Source organism: Grampus griseus (assembly GCF_964374135.1).
Source record: "Grampus griseus genome assembly, chromosome: 10".
Classification (NCBI taxonomy): domain Eukaryota; kingdom Metazoa; phylum Chordata; class Mammalia; order Artiodactyla; family Delphinidae; genus Grampus; species Grampus griseus.
The window spans coordinates 98,374,836-98,395,889 of NC_139004.1; the positions used below are offsets into that span (position 1 = coordinate 98,374,836).

At 44.7% G+C, this 21,054-nt stretch overlaps 1 protein-coding gene across 2 annotated transcripts in view; it reads left to right on the forward strand.

Annotated features, from left to right (window-relative positions):
* Positions 1–21,054, forward strand: part of ATG7 (autophagy related 7) — a 244,424-nt gene that overhangs the window by 19,724 nt on the left and 203,646 nt on the right. For both annotated transcript variants that reach the window (XM_082664489.1, XM_082664490.1), the window contains exons 4-7: positions 12,208–12,325; positions 14,171–14,248; positions 17,601–17,717; positions 18,995–19,144. In XM_082664489.1, coding sequence (XP_082520615.1) covers positions 12,208–12,325; positions 14,171–14,248; positions 17,601–17,717; positions 18,995–19,144 — 463 coding nt within the window. The remainder of the gene's footprint in view (positions 1–12,207; positions 12,326–14,170; positions 14,249–17,600; positions 17,718–18,994; positions 19,145–21,054) is intronic.

A 21,054-nucleotide genomic window follows, 5' to 3' on the forward strand; every position in this document is an offset into this window, starting at 1 on the left:
CCCTCCACCCTGCAAGGCCATAACTGGAAGCAGGCAGTCTGCAACAGGAAGAGGATCTTCACCAGAACCTGACTGTGCAGACCCCTTGATCTTGGACTTTCAGCTTCCAGAACTGTGAGGGATAAATATCTAATGTTTAGTAGCCACCCAGTCTGTGGTGTCGTGTTAACAGCCTCTCAGGCAGACCAAGACAGTTAGGAAGTTTAATAAAGACACTTGGGGCTCCTCAGGAGAAACGAGGTTTTTGTATCCAAATTATTTTCATTATTATTGTTCTTTCTTTGCTTTTATTGCTGAACATCTGCATGGGTTTGTAGGGAAAATCTTTATGAACTTATTCATCCAACACCGAACGCTCCTTTTATGCAGGATGTGTAGGTGTTAGGAATAAAAAGTCTTAAGAAATGGGGAACTCTAGAGGAGCTCTGGTTGGAGGTAGAAGACAGGTATGGGCATTACAGTGAATGCAGTGCTGGAATAAACGTGGAGAGTTAATAGTCATTTCAGAAATACTTATTGATTGCCTCCTCTGTGTCTTGATAATAGACTGTGATGGGCCCTGGACATACAGAGAAGAATAAGATGCTAACAGTCCTAGTACTCTTTAATAGATACCAAGTGTACCTCAGCTTTGCACAGGACCAGATAAATCTCTCTTACTCTGAGACCCTGGAAGCCTGATGGATCTCTGCCAGTAGTTAGCAGCACAGGATCCCGTTCTCTACATTGTTTTAAGTGAGTTATCAGTCAAGTAGTATTTTATCAGGCACCAGCCGTCTTGCACTGGAGGGTGCTGTCTCAGGGTAGGGCATGCTGATGAACCAGACCCCAACACGTAATGGCCCAAACACAGAGGAAGTCTCTTTCTTACCCCCTTAATAGTCCAGGGTGGGGATCCAGTCTTCTTCCCTCTTACGGCTCCATCGTCCTGGAGGGCTTGCCTTTGTGTGCTGTTGAAAACTGAATTGTCACCTTCTGGTAGCAATAGATAGAGGTGGAGGAGAACCAGAGTGAAAATCAGAAGAGACACACCCACTCTCTTAAAGGCCCTCGTTGGGTGGGGCTGTGCATCACCCCCCTCAGATTCCATCAGGGAGAGCTCGAGGCCTCACCTTTCTCGCAGGGAAGACTGGGAGACATGGTGCTGAGCTACAAGCATCAGAGAATTATTTCTGTTGAAGGAAAGGAAAATAGATTTTGGTGGACAATCTCTATACAAATTTGAAGCTGGTAAAAAGAAAAAAAAGTCCATTCCTTTGAGGAACATTTATCTATGTAGTCATAGGAAAGATTTTTCTTTTCTAAGCCTCAAGTTGGACTTAATAAGAGAAATAGAAGGCATAACGCCTGCCCTCAAAGAACTTAAGTAGTAGCTGAGGAAATAAGACTCAGATGCGAAATCATCTGTGCAGGGCACAGGCTCCCTTATTCTCCGCTGTCTCGCTAGCACCTAACTCAGGTCTGACGTGTACTGGTTGCTCAGGTAGTTGCTAGTGTCAGTTGCACAAGCAGTCTGAGGCCCTGGCTGTCCAAACGGGATGTGGTGTGGTTGGTGGAAAGGCACCAATGGACTCTGTTGCAAGATGTGACGGACAGAAACTCAGACACTGTTACAGAAAGCAGTAAGTAACGCAGTCGTGCCCCCAGACCGAGTGTGACTTAGGTTCCCAAAGCTCCCCACGGGCATGTGAAGCTGTACACACATAGCAAAGCTTTCCCCGGGTGTGAAAAGCGACCTCTGTGCTTCTTTTGGGGGAATCTATTCCATCCCGGCCACCCCCACTGCCTGTCTGTCCTGGAGGCTCTGGCCGCATGCCTGCCTTTGTCCAGGAGATTCCAGAACAGCCACGGTACTTTCCTGAGTTATCACCGTGAGACTGAGAGACATGAAGGCCAGATGTCCAGAGGGAACATCCCCAGGCAGGCCCAGGCTTTAGGCCTTTGTGGGATCCATTCTTTACCTAGTTAGTGTGTACATTTTTGAGAGTTCACTGTTGGCTTTAAGAGCTGGGGAAGATTTCTAATTCTGGTTTTTTAAAATCACTTTATTGAGATACACTTCACACACCATAAAATTAACCCTTTTAAAATGGACAATTCGGCACTTCTTCGTATATTCATGAGGTTGTGCAACCACCACCACTGTCTAATTCCAGAACATTTTCATCACCCCAAAGAGGAGCCCTGTACCCCTTAGCAGTCGCTCTCCATCCCTCCCTCCTCCCTTTCCTGAGCGCTAGGCAACCGTGAATCTACTTTCTGGCTTTATGGATTGGCTGCTCTGGATATTCCATAGAAATGGAATCCTAGGAAACTGAACTCATAAATATCCAGGATCAGGATTGGGACTGAATTCTCTAGTTTCCAAGTCTAGAACTCTTTCCAGTCCTTATCTGAACCACCTCTTTGTAGAACGAGTGGAACTTGAACCTGGAGAAACTGCTAGAATGGCTTTCCCTCCCATTATCGCTTCTTAAATTCTTTCCCTTGGCCGCCTCCCCTGGTGGAACTTTAGTCATGAAAAATGCTTCTCCTTTGAAACTGAGCTTGTTCTCGGTAATTAACTCGCACGAGGACTCATGTCCTAGGAGTGTCGCCGTCCTGGCAGCTGCTTGCATTCTTGTGCTTTAGTTTCCTCTGCTCTCAGAGCAAGGCTTTGGCCTGGATTCGCACACCCGGGACATCTGGACTCTAGGAGGGAGGGAACCAGATTCAATCAGAGCATCCTTCCCTCTGTTGCAGCAGTCATTTCATAAAGCCACGTCTGAATGTGGAAGGCCTAGTTTACCACCTGCTCTGCTTCCTTCTTTTTCCCTCTAGGCTTAATCTTGTCCCTTTGTGATTTCTTTTTCTCCTCAAGACTATCCTTGATGTCCTTATCTCACCTGGATGAAGAATATTCTTCTATTGGGGTAGAGTGGTGACAAACAGCCTGTGATCCGCTGACTCGTCAGCTCCCGAAGGAAGGCTCTGGCCTTTGGAAGTTACTTCTCTCCCAGGACCTAGCATTTGGTGGAACCTCCACACCTGTTGCACCCCTCCACACCTGTTCTAGGTTTAGCTCTCTCCTTGCAGCACTCCCCACCTCCCAAACCAATTTTACTCAGACTCCAAAGGAAGAAACGCTGGGTCTTTTTTTTTTTTTTTTTTTTTTTTTTTTTTAACATCTTTATTGGGGTATAATTGCTTTACAATGGTGTGTTAGTTTCTGCTTTATAACAAAGTGAATCAGTCATACATAAACATATGTTCCCATATGTCTTCCCTGTTGCGTCTCCCTCCCTCCCACCCTCCCCATCCCACCCCTCCAGGCTGTCACAAAGCACCGAGCCAATATCCCTGTGCCATGCGGCTGCTTCCCACTAGCTATCTACCTTACTGCGTTTGTTAGTGTGTATATGCCCATGACTCTCTCTCGCCCTGTCACAGCTCACCCTTCCCCCTCCCCATAACCTCAAGTCCGTTCTCCAGGAGGTCTGCATCTTTATTCCTGCTTTACCCCTAGGTTCTTCATGACATTTTTTTTCTTAAATTCCATATATATGTGTTAGCATACGGTATTTGTCTTTTTCTTTCTGATTTACTTCACTCTGTATGACAGACTCTAGGTCTATCCACCTCATTACAAATAGCTCAATTTCGTTTCTTTTTATGGCTGAGTAATATTCCATTGTATATATGTGCCACATCTTCTTTATCCATTCATCCGATGACGGGCACTTAGGTTGTTTCCATCTCCGGGCTATTGTAAATAGAGCTGCAATGAACATTTTGGTACATGACTCTTTTTGAATTTTGGTTTTCTCAGGGTATATGCCCAGTAGTGGGATTGCTGGGTCATATGGTAGTTCTATTTGTAGTTTTTTAAGGAACCTCCATACTGTTCTCCATAGTGGCTGAACCAATTCACATTCCCACCAGCAGTGCAAGAGTGTTCCCTTTTCTCCACACCCTCTCCAGCATTTATTGTTTCTAGATTTTTTGATGATGGCCATTCTGACTGGTGTGAGATGATATCTCATTGTAGTTTTGATTTGCATTTCTCTAATGATTAGTGATGTTGAGCATTCTTTCATGTGTTTGTTGGCAGTCTGTATATCTTCTTTGGAGAAATGTCTATTTAGGTCTTCTGCCCATTTTTGGATTGGGTTGTTTGTTTTCTTGTTATTGAGCTGCATGAGCTGCTTGTAAATTTTGGAGATTAATCCTTTGTCGGTTGCTTCATTTGCAAATATTTTCTCCCATTCTGAGGGTTGTCTTTTGGTCTTGTTTACGGTTTCCTTTGCTGTGCAAAAGCTTTGAAGTTTCATTAGGTCCCATTTGTTTATTTTTGTTTTTATTTCCATTACTCTAGGAGGTGGGTCAGAAAGGATCTTGCTTTGATTTATGTCATAGAGTGTTCTGCCTATGTTTTCCTCTAAGAGTTTGATAGTTTCTGGCCTTACATTTAGGTCTTTAATCCATTTTGAGCTTATTTTTGTGTATGGTGTTAGGGAGTGATCTAATCTCATACTTTTACATGTATCTGTCCAGTTTTCCCAGCACCACTTATTGAAGAGGGTGTCCTTTCTCCATTGTACATTACTGCCACCTTTATCAAAGATAAGGTGTCCATATGTGCATGGGTTTATCTCTGGGCTTTCTATCCTGTTCCATTGATCTATCTTTCTGTTTTTGTGCCAGTACCATACTGTCTTGATGACTGTAGCTTTGTAGTATAGTCTGAAGTCAGGGAGCCTGATTCCTCCAGTTCCTTCTTTCGTTCTCAAGATTGCTTTGGCTATTCGGGGTCTTTTGTGTTTCCATACAAATTGTGAAAGTTTTTGTTCTAGTTCTGTGAAAAATGCCAGTGGTAGTTTGATAGGGATTGCATTGAATCTATAGATTGCTTTGGGTAGTAGAGTCATTTTCACAATGTTGATTCTTCCAATCCAAGAACATGGTATATCTCTCCATCTATTTATATCATCTTTAATTTCTTTCATCAGTGTCTTATAATTTTCTGCATACAGGTCTTTTGTCTCCTTAGGTAGGTTTATTCCTAGATATTTTATTCTTTTTGTTGCAATGGTAAATGGGAGTGTTTTCTTGATTTCACTTTCAGATTTTTCATCATTAGTATATAGGAATGCCAGAGATTTCTGTGCATTAATTTTGTATCCTGCCACTTTACCAAATTCATTGATTAGCTCTAGTAGTTTTCTGGTAGCATCTTTAGGGTTCTCTATGTATAGGATCATGTCATCTGCAAACAGTGACAGCTTTACTTCTTCTTTTCCAATTTGGATTCCTTTTATTTCCTTTTCTTCTCTGATTGCTGTGGCTAAAACTTCCAAAACAATGTTGAATAATAGTGGTGAGAGTGGGCAACCTTGTCTTGTTCCTGATCTTAGTGGAAATGCTTTCAGTTTTTCACCATTGAGGATGATGTTTGCTGTGGGCTTGTCATATATGGCCTTTATTATGTTGAGGAAAGTTCCCTCTATGCCTACTTTCTGCAGGGTTTTTATCATAAATGGGTGTTGAATTTTGTCAAAAGCTTTCTCTGCATCTATTGAGATGATCATATGGTTTTTCTCCTTCAATTTGTTAATATGGTTTATCACATTGATAGATTTGCGTATATTGAAGAATCCTTGCATTCCTGGAATAAACCCCACTTGATCATGGTGTATGATCCTTTTAATGTGCTGTTGGATTCTGTTTGCTAGTATTTTGTTGAGGATTTTTGCATCTATGTTCATCAGTGATATTGGCCTGTAGTTTTCTTTCTTTGTGACATCCTTGTCTGGTTTTGGTATCAAGGTGATGGTGGCCTCGTAGAAGGAGTTAGGGAGTGGTCCTCCCTCTGCTATATTTTGGAAGAGTTTGAGAAGGATAGGTGTTAGCTCTTCTCTAAATGTTTGATAGAACTCGCCTGTGAAGCCATCTGGTCCTGGGCTTTTCTTTGTTGGAAGATTTTTAATCACAGTTTCAATTTCAGTGCTTGTGATTGGTCTGTTCATATTTTCTATTTCTTCCTGATTCAGTCTTGGCAGGTTGTGCATTTCTAAGAATTTGTCCATTTCTTCCAGATTGTCCATTTTATTGGCATAGAGTTGCTTGTAGTAATCTCTCATGATCTCTTTTATCTCTGCAGTGTCAGTTGTTACCTCTCCTTTTTCATTTCTAATTCTATTGATTTGAGTCTTCTCCCTTTTTTTCTTGATGAGTCTGGCTAGTGGTTTATCTATTTTGTTTATCTTCTCAAAGAACCAGCTTTTAGTTTTATTGATCTTTGCTATTGTTTCCTTCATTTCTTTTTCATTTATTTCTGATCTGATTTTTATGATTTCTTTCCTTCTGCTAGCTTTGGGGTTTTTTTGTTCTTCTTTCTCTAATTGCTTGAGGTGCAAGGTTAGGTTGTTTATTCGAGATGTTTCCTGCTTCTTAAGGTGGGCTTGTATTGCTATAAACTTCCCCCTTAGAACTGCTTTTGCTGCATCCCACAGGTTTTGGGTCGTTGTGTCTCCATTGTCATTTGTTTCTAGGTATTTTTTGATTTCCTCTTTGATTTCTTCAGTGATCTCTTCATTATTAAGTAGTGTATTGTTTAGCCTCCATGTGTTTGTATTTTTTACAGATCTTTTCCGGTAATTGACATCTAGTCTCATGGCGTTGTGGTCAGAAAAGATACTTGATACAATTTCAATTTTCTTAAATTTCCCAAGGCTTGATTTGTGACCTAAGATATGATCTATCCTGGAGAATGTTCCATGAGCACTTGAGAAAAATGTGTATTCTGTTGTTTTTGGATGGAGTGTCCTATAAATATCAATTAAGTCCATCTTGTTTAATGTATCATTTAAAGCTTGTGTTTCCTTATTTATTTTCATTTTGGATGATCTGTCCATGGGTGAAAGTGGGGTGTTTAAGTCCCCTACTATGAATGTGTTACTGTCGATTTCCCCTTTTATGGCTGTTAGTATTTGCCTTATGTATTGAGGTGCTCCTATGTTGGGTGCATAAATATTTACAATTGTTATATCTTCTTCTTGGATCGATCCCTTGATCATTATGTAGTGTCCTTCTTTGTCTCTTTTAATAGTCCTTATTTTAAAGTCTATTTTGTCTGATATGAGAATTGCTACTCCAGCTTTCTTTTGGCTTCCATTTGCATGGAATATCTTTTTCCATCCCCTTACTTTCAGTCTGTATGTGTCTCTAGGTCTGAAGTGGGTCTCTTGTAGACAGCATATATAAGGGTCTTGTTTTTGTATCCATTCAGCTAATCTGTGTCTTTTGGTGGGAGCATTTAGTCCATTTACATTTAAGGTAATTATCGATATGTATGTTCCTATTCCCATTTTCTAAATTGTTTTGGGTTCGTTATTATAGGTCTTTTCCTTCTCTTGTGTTTCTTGCCTAGAGAAGATCCTTTAGCATTTGTTGTAAAGCTGGTTTGGTGGTGCTGAACTCTCTCAGCTTTTGCTTGTCTGTAAAGGTTTTAATTTCTCCATCAAATCTGAATGAGATCCTTGCTGGGTAGAGTAGTCTTGGCTGCATGTTTTTCTCCTTCATCACTTTCAGTATGTCCTGCCACTCCCTTCTGGCTTGTAGGGTTTCTGCTGAGAGATCAGCTGTTAACCTTATGGGGATTCCCTTATGTGTTATTTGTTGTTTTTCCCTTGCTGCTTTTAATATGCTTTCTTTGTATTTAATTTTTGACAGTTTGATTAATATGTGTCTTGGCGTATTTCTCCTTGTATTTATCTTGTATGGGACTCTCTGTGCTTCCTGGACTTGATTAACTATTTCCTTTCCCATATTAGGGAAGTTTTCAACTATAATCTCTTCAAATATTTTCTCAGTCCCTTTCTTTTTCTCTTCTTCTTCTGGAACCCCTATAATTCGAATGTTGGTGCGTTTAATGTTGTCCCAGAGGTCTCTGAGACTGTCCTCAGTTCTTTTCATTCTTTTTTCTTTATTCTGCTCTGCAGTAGTTATTTCCACTATTTTATCTTCCAGGTCACTTATCCGTTCTTCTGCCTCAGTTATTCTGCTATTGATCCCATCTAGAGTACTTTTAATTTCATTTATTGTGTTGTTCATCATTGCTTGTTTCATCTTTAGTTCTTCTAGGTCCTTGTTAACTGATTCTTGCATTTTGTCCAATCTATTGTCCATTCTATCTCCAAGATTTCGGATCAACCTTACTATCATTATTCTGAATTCTCTTTCAGGTAGACTGCCTATTTCCTCTTCATTTGTTAGATCTGGTGCATTTTTATCTTGCTCCTTTATCTGCTGTGTGTTTTTCTGTCTTCTCATTTTGCTTATCTTACTGTGTTTGGGGTCTCCTTTTTGCAGGCTGCAGGTTTGTGGTTCCTCCTGTTTTTGATGTCTGTCTCTAGTGGCTAAGGTTGGTTCAGTGGGTTGTGTAGGCTTCCTGGTGGAGGGGGCTAGTGCCTGTGTTGTGGTGGATGAGGCTGGATCTTGTCTCTCTAGTGGGCAGGTTCACGTCTGGTGGTGTGTTTGGGGGTGTCTGTGGCCTTATTATGATTTTAGGCAGCCTCTCTGCTAATGGGTGGGGTTGTGTTCCTGTTTTGCTAGTTGTTTGGCATAGGTTTTCCAGCACTGTGGCTTGCTGGTCGTTGAGTGAAGCTGGGTGCTGGTGTTAAGATGGAGGTCTCTGGGAGATTTTCGCCGTTTGATATTATGTGGAGCTGGGAGGTCTCTTGTTGATCAGTGTCCTGAAGTTGGCTGTCCTACCTCAGAGGCAGAGCCCTGCCTCCTGGCTGGAGCACCAAAAGCTTTTCATCCACAGGCTCAGGATAAAAGGGAGAAAAAGTAGAGGGAATTAGTAGAAGTATGAGGAAAGAAAGAAGGAAAGGAGGGTAGGAAGGAAGGAAGAAAGAAAGAAAGAAGCAAAGAAGGAAAGAAGGCAAGAAGGAAAGAAAGGAGGGAGGGAGGGAGGGAGGAAGGAAGGAAGGAGGGAAAGAAGGAAAAAAGACAGAAAGAAAGAAGATACAGTAAAAATAAAATACAGTATAATAAAGTTATTGAATTAAAAACTTCTTATTTAGAAAAAAAAAAAAAAGGGACGGAAAGAACCTAGGACAAATGTTGGAAGCAAAGCTATACAGACAAAATCTTACACAGAAGCATACACATACACCCTCACTAAAAGAGGTAAATGGGGAAAAATCCTAAATCTTGCTGTCAGAGACCACCTCCTCAATTTGGGATGATTCGTTGTCTAAAGGAGGGAAGGTAGGACGGAAAGAAAGAAAGAAAGAACGAAGGTAAAGTATAATAAGGTTATTAAAATTAATTATTAAGAAAAAAAATTTAAAAAAAAAAAACATGGACGGATAGAACCCTAGGACAAATGGTGGAAGCAAGACTATACAGACAAGATCTCACACAGAAGCATACACATACACATTCACAAAAAGAGGAAAGGGGAAAAAATCATAGATCTTGCTCCTAAAGTCCACTTCCTTAATTGGGGATGATTGGTTGTCTATTCAGGTATTCCACAGATGCAGGGTACATCAAGTTGATTGTGGAGCTTTAATCCGCTGCTTCTGAGGCTGCTGGGAGGGATTTCCCTTTCTCTTCTTTGTTCTCACAGCTCCCAGGGCTAAGCTTTGGATTTGGCCCTGCCACTGCGTGTAGATCGCTGGAGGGCGTCTGTTTTTTGCTCAGACAGGATGGGGTTAAAAGAGCCGCTGATTGGGGGCTCTGGCGCACTCAGGCCGGCGGGGACGGAGGGGCACAGAGTGCGGGGCGGGCCTGCGGTGGCAAAGGCCGGCGTGACTTTGCACCAGCCTGAGGCGCGCTGTGCGCTCTCCCGGGGAAGTTGTCCCTGGATTCCGGGAACCCGGCAGTGGCGGGCTGCACAGGCTCCGCGGAAGAGGGGTGTGGAGAGTGACCTGTGCTCGCACACAGGCCCCTTGGTGGCGGCAGCAGCAGCCTTAACGTCTCCCGCCCGCCTCTGGGGTCCGCGCTTTTAGCCGCGGCTTGCGCTCGTCTCTGGAGTCCGCGCCCTCAGCCGCGGCTCGCGCCCGTCTCTGGATTCCGCGCTTTCAGCCGCGGCTCGCGCCCGTCTCTGGATTCTGCGCTTTCAGCCGCGGCTCGCGCCCGTCTCTGGATTCCGCGCTTTCAGCCGCGGCTCGCGCCCGTCTCTGGATTCCGCGCTTTCAGCCGCGGCTCGCGCCCGTCTCTGGATTCCGCGCTTTCAGCCGCGGCTCGCGCCCGTCTCTGGGGTTCGCGCTTTTAGCCGCGGCTCGCGTCCGTCTCTGGAGTTCCTTTAAGCAGCGTTCTTAAACCCCTCTCCTCACGCCCCAGGAAACAAAGAGGGAAGGAAAAGTCTCCTGCCTCTTCTGCTGGTGCAGGCTTTTCCCCGGACTCCCTCCCGGCTAGCTGTGGTGCACTAACCCCTTCAGGCTATGTTCAAGCCGCCAACCCCAGTCCTCTCCCTGCGCTCCGGCCTCAGCTCTCAGCCCCGCCCGCCCCGGCGGGTGAGCAGACAAGCTTCTCGGGCTGGTGAGTGCCGGTCGGCACCGATCCTCTGTGCGGGAATCTCCCCGCTTTGCCCTCCGCACCCGTTGCTGTGCACTCCGCAGCTTCGAAGCTCCCCCCTCCGCCTCCCGCAGTCTCCGCCCGCGAAGGGGCTTCCTAGAGTGTGGAAACTTTTCCTCCTTCACAGCTCCCTCCCACTGGTGCAGGTGCCGTCCCTATTCTTTTGTCTCTGTTTTTTCTTTTGCCCTACCCAGGTACGTGGGGAGTTTCTTGCCTTTTGGGAGGTCTGAGGTCTTCTGCCAGCCTTCAGTAGGTGTTCTGTAGGAGTTGTTCCACGTGTAGATGTATTTCTGGTGTATCTGTGGGGAGGAAGGTGATCTCCGCGTCTTACTCTTCCGCCATCTTCCGCCTTCTCCAAACGCTGGGTCTTTTAAACCATACAGCTACCATCAGTGTAATCAGTAAAAATGCATCCTCTCTGCAGTAGTTGTGACCACAGTATTCAACTACTAATGAAATGAGCACTGTTTTCATTTAGCATCTGTAACCTCTGAAACACAAGTTAATCATTTTAGAGATGAGACCAGCTTTTTCCCCATCTGAGTTTGTGTTCAGTATCATCTCATCCTTCTCCTCCCCTGACCTTGATTACTCTGAAGCCTTCGGTGACAGTGCAGAATGTGACACACATGTGGCACAACATGGCCACACAGGTGGCCCAGGTGCAGCGTGTCTCATCGCATTGTTTGGCTCCGATGCGCATGGGGCCATGCCCTGTAGCAGCTCCATGCACAGCCTGTTTGTGGCAGGAGAGGGCATGGGATAAGCAGAGGAGGGAGGCGTGCCCCTGCCCTCAAGGAGCTTACTGTCCTCAGGGTGGGTGTGTGAATGTTAGTCTTGAAAACACTCTAAAATAAATTATGCTCATTACCAGAGAAAGGCAGGATGGATGGCTTCCTGGAAGAGGAGGGTTTGCAGCAGGGCGTTGACGCCTGGGAGTGCTTGAGTGGGGAGTGGGCAACACAGTACCTTAGAGTCAACCAGTTCTGATTTGAGGCCCCAGCTCTGCCTATTATGTGACCTTAAGCAAGTTACTTAAACCTGAAGTCAGAGAACAAACTCTTGTGAGAACTGAAACCTTGTATAGTTCTTGGCACAGAGGACGCTCCATAAATCATGTTTCGCTTTCAGGTGAGAGATGGGAAAGAATTTTTTAAAATGGGAAAATAGCTTATATTTGGGGGCAGTGGAAGAAGAGCATGCCGAGGGATTAGGGGAAGGGAAATATAGAGGCTTTGGGGGGAGGGTATAGTGCCTGTTTTTACCTCTTAAGCAATGATACTCATCTTTTTCTTTTTTGCGGTACGCGGGCCTCTCACTGTCGTGGCCTCTCCCGTTGTGGAGCACAGGCTCCGGACGCGCAGGCTCAGCGGCCATGGCTCACAGGCCCAGCCGCTCCGTTGCATGTGGGATCCTCCCAGACCGGGGCACGAACCCGTGTACCCTGCATCGGCAGGCGGATTCTCAACCACTGTGCCACCAGGGAAGCCCGATATTCATCTTTTTCCAAATAAATATGAATCAGTCTTCTCTTTGCCCTGCAGAGCACTGTCCTTGTCTCCCATTGTAGTCTGGTTTGTTTGTCAGTCCCTGGCTCTCTGAGTCCCAGCTGTGCCTGTTAACATGTTTCTCTGTATCCAGGAATGCTCCCACACCAGCCCACTGCTGCCCAGCGGTTGGAACGCTGTATAACACCAACACACTTGAGGCTTTCAAGGCTGCAGATAAGAAGCTACTTCTGGAACAAGCAGCAAACGAGGTTAGCTGGGAAACATAAGGTACCTGTCATATTTTCCATGGTCCCACAGGCATGATGCCTCTGATCCTGAGGTGCATGAGTCTGTTATAGAAGCTAGTATATAGCCAGTGTTCAAGCGTAACTGGGCTTCTGCGTTGACGGGAAGGTCAGGGGGGAGGCAGCGAGGCTCTCGCCTGGGGATAGGCTGGAAGGTCAGTGCAGGGCAGGGTGTGAAGGCTCTGCTGCTGATCTCTAGTTAGCATTTTGCAGCAGCTTGACCTCTCTCTGTGAGCTCTGTTCCTGTGTCTGAATGCATTTGGGTTCTCTGTTCTTCACGCCCCTTGAAGAGGCTTTCTGGTTCTGAGCACTGCAATGCTGTCATAACTGATCATGCAGTCTCTCCAGGGTCCTCAGGGCTGAACCTACATGGCTCCGTCTCATTTAAAGGCTCCCTGTGGCCTGGCCTCTGTGGCCCTGTGGCCTTTCTGTCCTGTCACTCTTGCCCTCGCTGTCTTTGATCCAGTCATAGCAAATCACTTAGAATTCCTTCCTTCACCACTTTTTGTTCTCTCCTCTCTCCTTGGGACATGATGTTCTCTCTGCCTGGAATGTCTTTCTTTTACTTCTTCACGTCTGAGTTAGTGTGAGGAATACATGAGGGGCAGTTTATCCCAGCCCCTCTAACACCACTTAGTCGATGGTCTTCACACTAGTCTTAGAAAAGAGTCTGATTTATGTGAGGGTCGTGGTCAGAGAGGGAAGTCTCCTGCCTTTGGCCTGAGGAGGGAGTCCTTCCCATCCCCTGGGATGGGTGACCATGGTTGATTGACTTGGCCTGCGGCTCGACTGCTCCTGGGCTCCTGCTTTGGCTGCACATGTCAAAGGCCGACTCCAAAGAGGTGGGTCAGGTCTTAGGCCATCATCGAAAAAAGCACGTTGCTCCCCACAGGAATCCTATCCTCATCCCTCCTCCGAGGCTCAGCTTCCCGCAACCCCCAGCAGTTCCTGCCCCACCCTGGTTTTTCAGAAGCGGGGCCTCCTCTCCTGTGGTCCAGCTCCTCCAAGGTTATTATTTCAATAGCAGGAACTTCTCTTTCCTTGTTTCCCTCTTCCACTCACATGTGGGCAATGGCTCTTATTGACACAACTGTTTGTCTTGCTTAGTGACACAAAGTTTAGCAACTAGTCTTCACTACTAAAACATCTTGCAATCAGCAGCCGCTGACCAGGACCAGCTTCTGCTTCCAGTCACAGTCCGTGCTGAGTATCCATACTCTTGATTTTTTTTCTTCTTCAGGGAAAGATAATCCCAAATAAGACTTTTAAGAAATCCCTGTACATAGTTCAGATCACTGCCTCCGGAGCACCTCCCTGGCTCCTTTCCCTCCCGTGTCCTTAGCTGAGGTCAGGGCTCCTCCCAGGAACTGTCCCCCCTCCTGTGAGGGCACCTGCTGCCTAGTGGTGTACAGACATTGACGCCTGGCTCTCTCACAGCCTGTTAGCTTCTTGAGGGTTGGGACTGTGTCTCCTATTTCTGTAGCCCCGATGTGCTTGCTCTGTAGTTGAGAATAAGTAAATATTTGTTGAAGGAAGTAACGAAGCCGTAAACAGGCTGGTTGCCTCCTCTGATGCTGAGCCCCACTGAGAGGAGGCTTCTGGGTTCTCTGACTTTCCTCAGTCTGCAGGGAGTGGGGCTGGGGGAGAGGCAGTGTGAAGGGGGCAGAGTGAGTGGTGACGCACATCACTGCCCATGATGAGTGGTGCTGGGCCTGCGGGCAGGAAGGACTTGCTGCTGGGCAGCTCCACGTGTGTCTGGGAGGGAGGAGGCCCTGGCACCTGCTTTGATGCTTTTCCTTCTTCTGGCAGATCTGGGAATCCATCAGATCGGGGGCTGCTCTTGACAACCCTGTCCTCCTCAACAAGTTCCTCCTCTTGACATTTGCGGTAAGTCCACGGACTCGGCTGCATCTAGACTGCAGACTGCCCTGGCCAAGCCCAGTGCGCCAGTGGGTCAGTCTGCTCTCTTCTCCCTGAAGCTTTTCCCTTGTGTTAGTCAAGTCATGGCTGTTAAAGAAATGCTCTGTTAGTGGCCAGATGGTGCTGGCCCTTACCACTGATGCAAAATTAATTCATTCTTACTGATTGTACTGGTGGTTGTTGCCTGACTCTCATCATTTAGGATGTGACAGAGTCGGGTTCCAGACCACAGTTCATCATTGCTAATGTCTTTGTTAAGTTCAGCGCTGCAGAGCTCAGTTGCTGGGTCCATCGACTCGAGGAACAGGTAACGACTCAGGGATCTTAGCCATCCCCAGGTGGCTTCTAGATGAGAGGGGATCACCCTACATAGCTTGTCCACACAACTGTGTCTTTTTAAGAAAGAAAAATACTTTTTGCAAGTGAAACCTAATTAAAGTGAACCTTAAGGGTAGCCTTGAAGAGGAGAAAAAAATCACATTCGGGTAATATCTGCTGCCTAGGGAAGCAGGGAAAGGATCTGGTCGTGGTGATGGGGAAAGTGGGAGGAAGGTAAGGGCCGATTGTAGAAGTACCAGCTACATGCACACATGCACATATGTGTGTGTGTATATACACATATATGCATACATGTGTGTATCCATATATCTACATATAAAACTAATTTATCCTTTATAATTATGTTGACAATATAATATTCTGTCAAGTGTATGTTCTTTAGACTCGGGTATGTCTAGGTTGTTGTCAGTCTTCACTATTATAAAAAAATGTTACAGTGAACAACGTCGGCCACGCTGATTTTCTTTTCCTCTTTATTTCTTTATAATACATTTTTTGGGGTGGGCATGTAAACGTACTGATGTTGACACGTATTAAGTGTGTTGGCTGTTTCACCCCAGGTTCATCCGTTTTGGATATTAACCCTCTTCCCTACATTTTTCTTCCTTTTTTCGTTTGCCAGTTATAGGTCTTGCCTTCTTCGTCCCCCACGAACTAGTCCTCCATTTCTAACTCATGCTGCCTCTCTGATGTACCGCCCAAGGCAAAGGAGAGAGAGACAGGGTCCACACTGGAAGCGATACCCCGGGGGGCCATCTACAAGGAGCACATTTTCCAACAAGTTAAAATGCTTTCTGTGTGATAGTGGCGAGATAGAAAAAGGTTCAAATTCTTCAGGGGATTACTAGGCCCAATTTGGCATTAGTAATTTGTAAATTTGAGTAATTTTGTAAGCTCAGTACTAGGATAAATATAAGCAGTGCTAATTAAAGACTTTGGTTTTCTTACTTTAACATCAATACATTTTCTGTACCAAGAATTCTAGTTAGTATAATCTAATTGACAATTTGCATTTAACTGAGAAAATAGTCTTAGCTCCCACTTAAAGTTTTAAGGCATTTCCCAGAGTCATTATGTGCATTGGCCCTGTTGCCCTTTCTACTGAGCATTCTTAGCCTGACTTTAAAAAAATTAAAAGTCTCTGTCTTAAAAAATCATCAGACACAAAGGGCTTTATGTTTAATGTAATCCAGATCCTTTGTATCCCCAAATAATTCTAAGAAATTTCAAGCCTTTTGACTTCTGAAGATGACTTGATGAAGCTTCTTAGAAACTGTGAAGTCCTTCATCTTGAATTGTTTAACCTTTTACTAAAGATCAATTATGACAAATCATTTAAATACAAAGAAGAGAGAATAATCTCTGGAGGTGTTTTCTGCTTTCCTTTCTACTCTTTTTAGGACTCAAAGGTACAGACACTTTATTAAAATTTCAGTTTGCTTTGCTGTTGTTAAAGGGAATTTGTTTTTAGTTGATCAATTAGTGGGCAGAATTAAAGACTGTGGAAACTATAATTACTAGACTTTTTCATCTGGACACACGTTTATGTGTAAGTTTATATTTAAAAAGTCATCTAGTATGACTCCATTTACTAGAAAAGCCCAGAACAGGCAAATCCATAGAGACAGAAAACAGACTAGGAGTTTCCGGGGGATGAGAGTGAGGTGAATGAAGAGTTTTCTATGAATGGTATTTCTAACTAATAAACCAATGGGGAGCTTCTGCTGTTGGGGTTTCTTTTTGGGGTGATGAATATGTTCTGAAATTGGTGGGGATAGTGATACAAACTTGTCACTGTAGTAGAAAACCACTCGTACGCTTTAACGTGGCGACTTTCATGGTACGTGAATTATATCTCAATGAAAAGTCTTCGACCAGCCATCCCCTCTTTATTCTTAGCAAGATTCGAGAGGAAATATTAAGTAGCCAAATAAACTGCATAGTGGTCAGTGGTAACGGACTGGCGGGGAAGCTGTCAGATACCCACATAACCATGGAGTCCTCCCATGTGAGTGACTCAGGCCACACCTGGTGTAGGAATTCAGAGGCGAGAGCGTTTGACCTGAGTGGGAATGGCATCTAGAACAGCCTCACAGGTCACTGCCCCTTCATCACCTCCCCTGGTCGGGGGCAGCCACATACACCCCTGAAGATGTGACCTCTTATATCATCGATGCTCCTTAGCTTGTGGAAGCTCTCCTGTGACTCATACAGCTGATCATGTACTTACTTTATCTCTGCTCCCTGCAGAGACTGAGCTGCCCGAGGGCTGGACTGGGTTTTATTCATCTTCTTATTGTCAGAGTGTCTAACATTTTGCCTTGTACACAGCAAGTGCTTAGTCGTTGACTTGAATTTCACCAACATGGCGTTTCTGAAAACGGCATTATATTATCTAAGGCATATATAGTTAGGAATAGAACATTGTAATAACTTTAATAGCATGCTTAGTTCATTCAGTTGTGAAAAGAGTGGTAACTGTTTGGAGGTCGTACCTCCACAGATGGTGTATGTGTGGAACCGTGGACAGGAGCCTAAGTATTGGAAGTAGAATTCTGCTCTCCTCTCTGCCACTTAGTATCTTTGTTTTGTTCAAGCTTTTTCACCCCTCTGTAAGCTTCAGTTTCCTGTCTATAAAATGGGACAATAACGGTTACCTCCCAGGGTGATTTTGTGTATTAAACAATGATGCCGACAATGTCAATTACTTACTGAATACTTCCTGTTAGCAAGTGGCCTATAAAATATATTATGTCTATCATGATATATTAGTGTGTGGTGTGTGGGAATATTTTGGATGAACACAGAGTTTCCATATCCTATCATGAGTTCTGCTGGAGATGAGAATTTCTGACAAGCTGGTTGTATCTTGCGTGCGTTAAAGTTTTCTGTCTTACGTAGCTACTGGGAAGTTAAATTAATAGGTGCATTTCAGTTTAACCATTGGCGCTGTTCTGATACATTATATTGCTTCTTCTAGGATCTAAAGAAGTACCACTTCTACTATTGGTTTTGCTCCCCCGCTCTCTGCCTTCCAGAGAGTATACCCCTCATTCGGGGGCCAGTGGGCTTGGATCAAAGGTTCTCACCAGCACAGGTATCAACAAATAAAATGCGGGTAAAACTGGGTTTAACGTGCATGAATAGTTTATCTAGCTCATTCTAAAGACACGCTGGCACTCGTCTGGCTGAAGAGGTGGTTCCTGTGGAATCCTCCAAAGCTGGTACTGGAAGCAGACTTACCTGCACAGTGTCTGTAAGCGCATTTTGAAGAGTGAGCAGCACTCCTCCAGGTTCTCAGCAACATTGGTTGAAATGCTAAAAGCAGTAGGGAGGCATTACAGAAACATTTTGAAAGACTGCAGGAATTTGCCAAAGTGTGGTCTCCACTCTCAGTGTGGGGATCATGAGGCAATATACTTTGGGGAGAGAGTCTTTGAAACCAAATAGAAGATCTCCTTCCTTTGCGCCAAGTTGCAGAGCTTCTACATTAAGAACAGTACATGCAGAGCTAGTCTTTGCAGTTGAAGAAAGATAATAAGGTCATTAGAGATGGTTTCCAGAAGAGCAATGAAAATAATCAGGTTGGTAGAACACAGACCCTCACCCCCCAAATTCTGATTGTTGTTGAGGCAAAGATTGAGTGGCAAGGTGACTTGAATTCATGAAGCGCGACATTCGCTGAAACCCTGAATTCCGAAGCCAGGGAGCAGCCCTTATTAATTAAAAATAATAGTAAGCTCAGTTACTAAGACAAGTCAAAGGTTATGGTTTTGTGGAATTAATTTTCTAAGGAGAAATGTAAGTGGGAGTAAAAGAGTATTCCTAGGGATTGACTGGTGATGGGTTTGAGGTTTCTTTTAATGGGGACAAAAATGTTCTCAAGTTATTGGGGTGATGGTTGCAAATTCCTGTGAACATGCTAAAAACAACATTGAATTGTGCACTGTGAATGAGTCAGTTGTATTGTAAGTGAAGTAAGCATGTGTCAATAAAGCTGTTAAAAATTATAGAAAGGGTCAAGGAAAAATTCATCTGTGGTAGATTCATGCTTGGCTGTCACAGGAGAGATAACGTTCGGCTACCTCTCTAAACCTTTGTGGTGACAACTTAGGGAACCGGGAGCCATCCTGCTGTCCCATACAATGTCCCTTTGTGCCCCTGTCTGAGACACTTCACCATGCACGTGGAAAGCATCATATAAAAGTGAGGTGGTACGATTTGGGGCACTCTTACGTTTGTTTGCTGCAAAAGTGTGATCAGTCATTTACAGTCTTCTGGCTTGAAAGTAATACCTTTTATTTTATGTTAATTTTTAGCTCAGAACTAGATGTGTAATTGTCTAGAGAATAACTCAGTGTTTCCTGTTTTCAGATTCAAGCCCTTGAACGAGCATATGATGATCTTTGTCAAACAGAAGAAGTCCCAGCACTGCCTTACTTCTTAATCAAGTATGATGAGACCATGGTGCTGGTTTCCTTGCTTAAACACTACAGTGATTTCTTCCAAGGTCAGAAGACCAAGGTCAGAGAAACTTTGAGTATCATTTTATTATCCATTAAGAAAATCTGATGTTCATGTTATGATAGACCACTGCAAAATTTGTACTCGTTTAGGTTTCTTAAGCCCTGCAAAGAACGTTTCAGAACATTTCTTTATCTTTACCCTCTTCCACCCCTGCAGTTCCCAGATCAGCTCCTCCGCCAGATTTTCTTAGCTCTGTGACACCTCAGAGTAATTTTGGATTCCTCGCTTCCTCTTAGTGGTAAAGTTATTTCTGTTTTTCTTCCTGATACATTTTGTATCTATATTTTCATTTATTGCCAGAGCTACCATGCTAGTTCAGGTCCCGGTCCTCTCACTGCTGGACAGTGAGAGTCTCTTGCTTCCCCGTGGGAAGGATCTCCCTCAGACCCCTCACGTTCCCTGTGTCGTTCACGGATCAAGAGTCCACGGTGTCTTCCTTCTGCCTCCAAACCACCTTGCCTGCCTCATCTTCCACTGTTTTCCTCACAAACCATTGCTCCAGCTAAGATTCGCTGTTTTCCACCAGACATGCCCCCTGAGCAAATACACCTAGAACTTTTCCTCCATCTCTCTTTGTCCTCGTGTTGTTATCATCTTCCTGAAAGAGGTCCTGCCTGTGTGGATTCTAAGAAACTCTCTCCCTTGCTGAAACCCTGCCTCCACGGTGAGGCCTTCTCATGGTGTGGCAGGTGTGACCTGTCCCCTCTGACCTCACTGCCCTTGCCCCCCGACCTCCCCCTTGCCTGCTCCACTCACTCGCTTGCATACAGTGCCTTTTGTGCTGTTAGGCTGTAGGCTCTCAGAGGGCAAGGACCAAGTCTGACGTATCCGTGTCAGCGTGGTGGCCAGCCCTTGTCCCAGGCCCTGAATACAATTCTTTTGAATGAGGGAAAGAGTACTGTGTGTTTTCGACGTGATGAGATACATAGTAAGGTGTCTTAGCTGTATCAGACACTGAAAGTTAAAAATAAAAAAATTCGTGATGAGTATTATGCAGTTTTGAAATTAAGTGGGAGAATTTCAGTCGCTGTGTAGATGTATCAGAGCTGAGAAGAGACAGGCCTCTCCCTGGCGCCCTGACTCTTAGCCTGAACTTCAGATACCTTTTTGTAAGTACACTTTTTTTCTCAAACACATTAGCGTTTTGTTTTTCAGAGGGAGCCCTATTTAAATTGATGACTGAGGACTGGATTTTTATTAAAATTCTCCCCCCCACCACCACCCCAGGCATGTTCACGGAACAGTAGCTAAATTAGTAGCCGCGAGACCAACCATTGATGATTTGAAGCCCAGTCGAAGGCGAGGCCGTGTTGTGACGGCAGGCGGGGCGAAACGGCCTGGGTGTCAAAGCAGCTGGATTTCACGTTGTGTGTGGTGAATGCGTGGTCCTCCCCAGAGGGCAGCTCTACTGAAATAACAGTTTGCAGAGCACGTGACAGTTTAAAAGGGGCTTTCATGTACTGGATCGCGTAATAACTTGGTGAAATAGGTATTCTCAGTATCTGCATTTTCTGTTTGACAAAATGAGACTCAGAGTCACACGGCCGAATTGTCTCATTCCAAAGCCTTTGCACTTTCTTCCATTCCATTCTCATGTCACTGGGGGAGAGGCGGTCCCTGCTTGACATTTGGAATCAAATAAGCCTGGCTTTGATACCCAGCATTGCCACCTAGTAGCTCCGTGAGCTTGGTGATTTTGCACACCCTTTCTTCACCTGGGTCTACCTGTTCTGTGGTGCTAATCCTACCTCCTACGCGGCTGCTGAAGGAGAAACGTGATGATGTGGATAAAATGCCAGCATAATAGCAGGTGCTCACTTTCTTTCTTTCTCAGCAGCAGCCAGTTTTTTGTTGTTGTTGTTTTTGCGGTACGCGGGCCTCTCACTGCTGTGGCCTCTCCCGTTGCG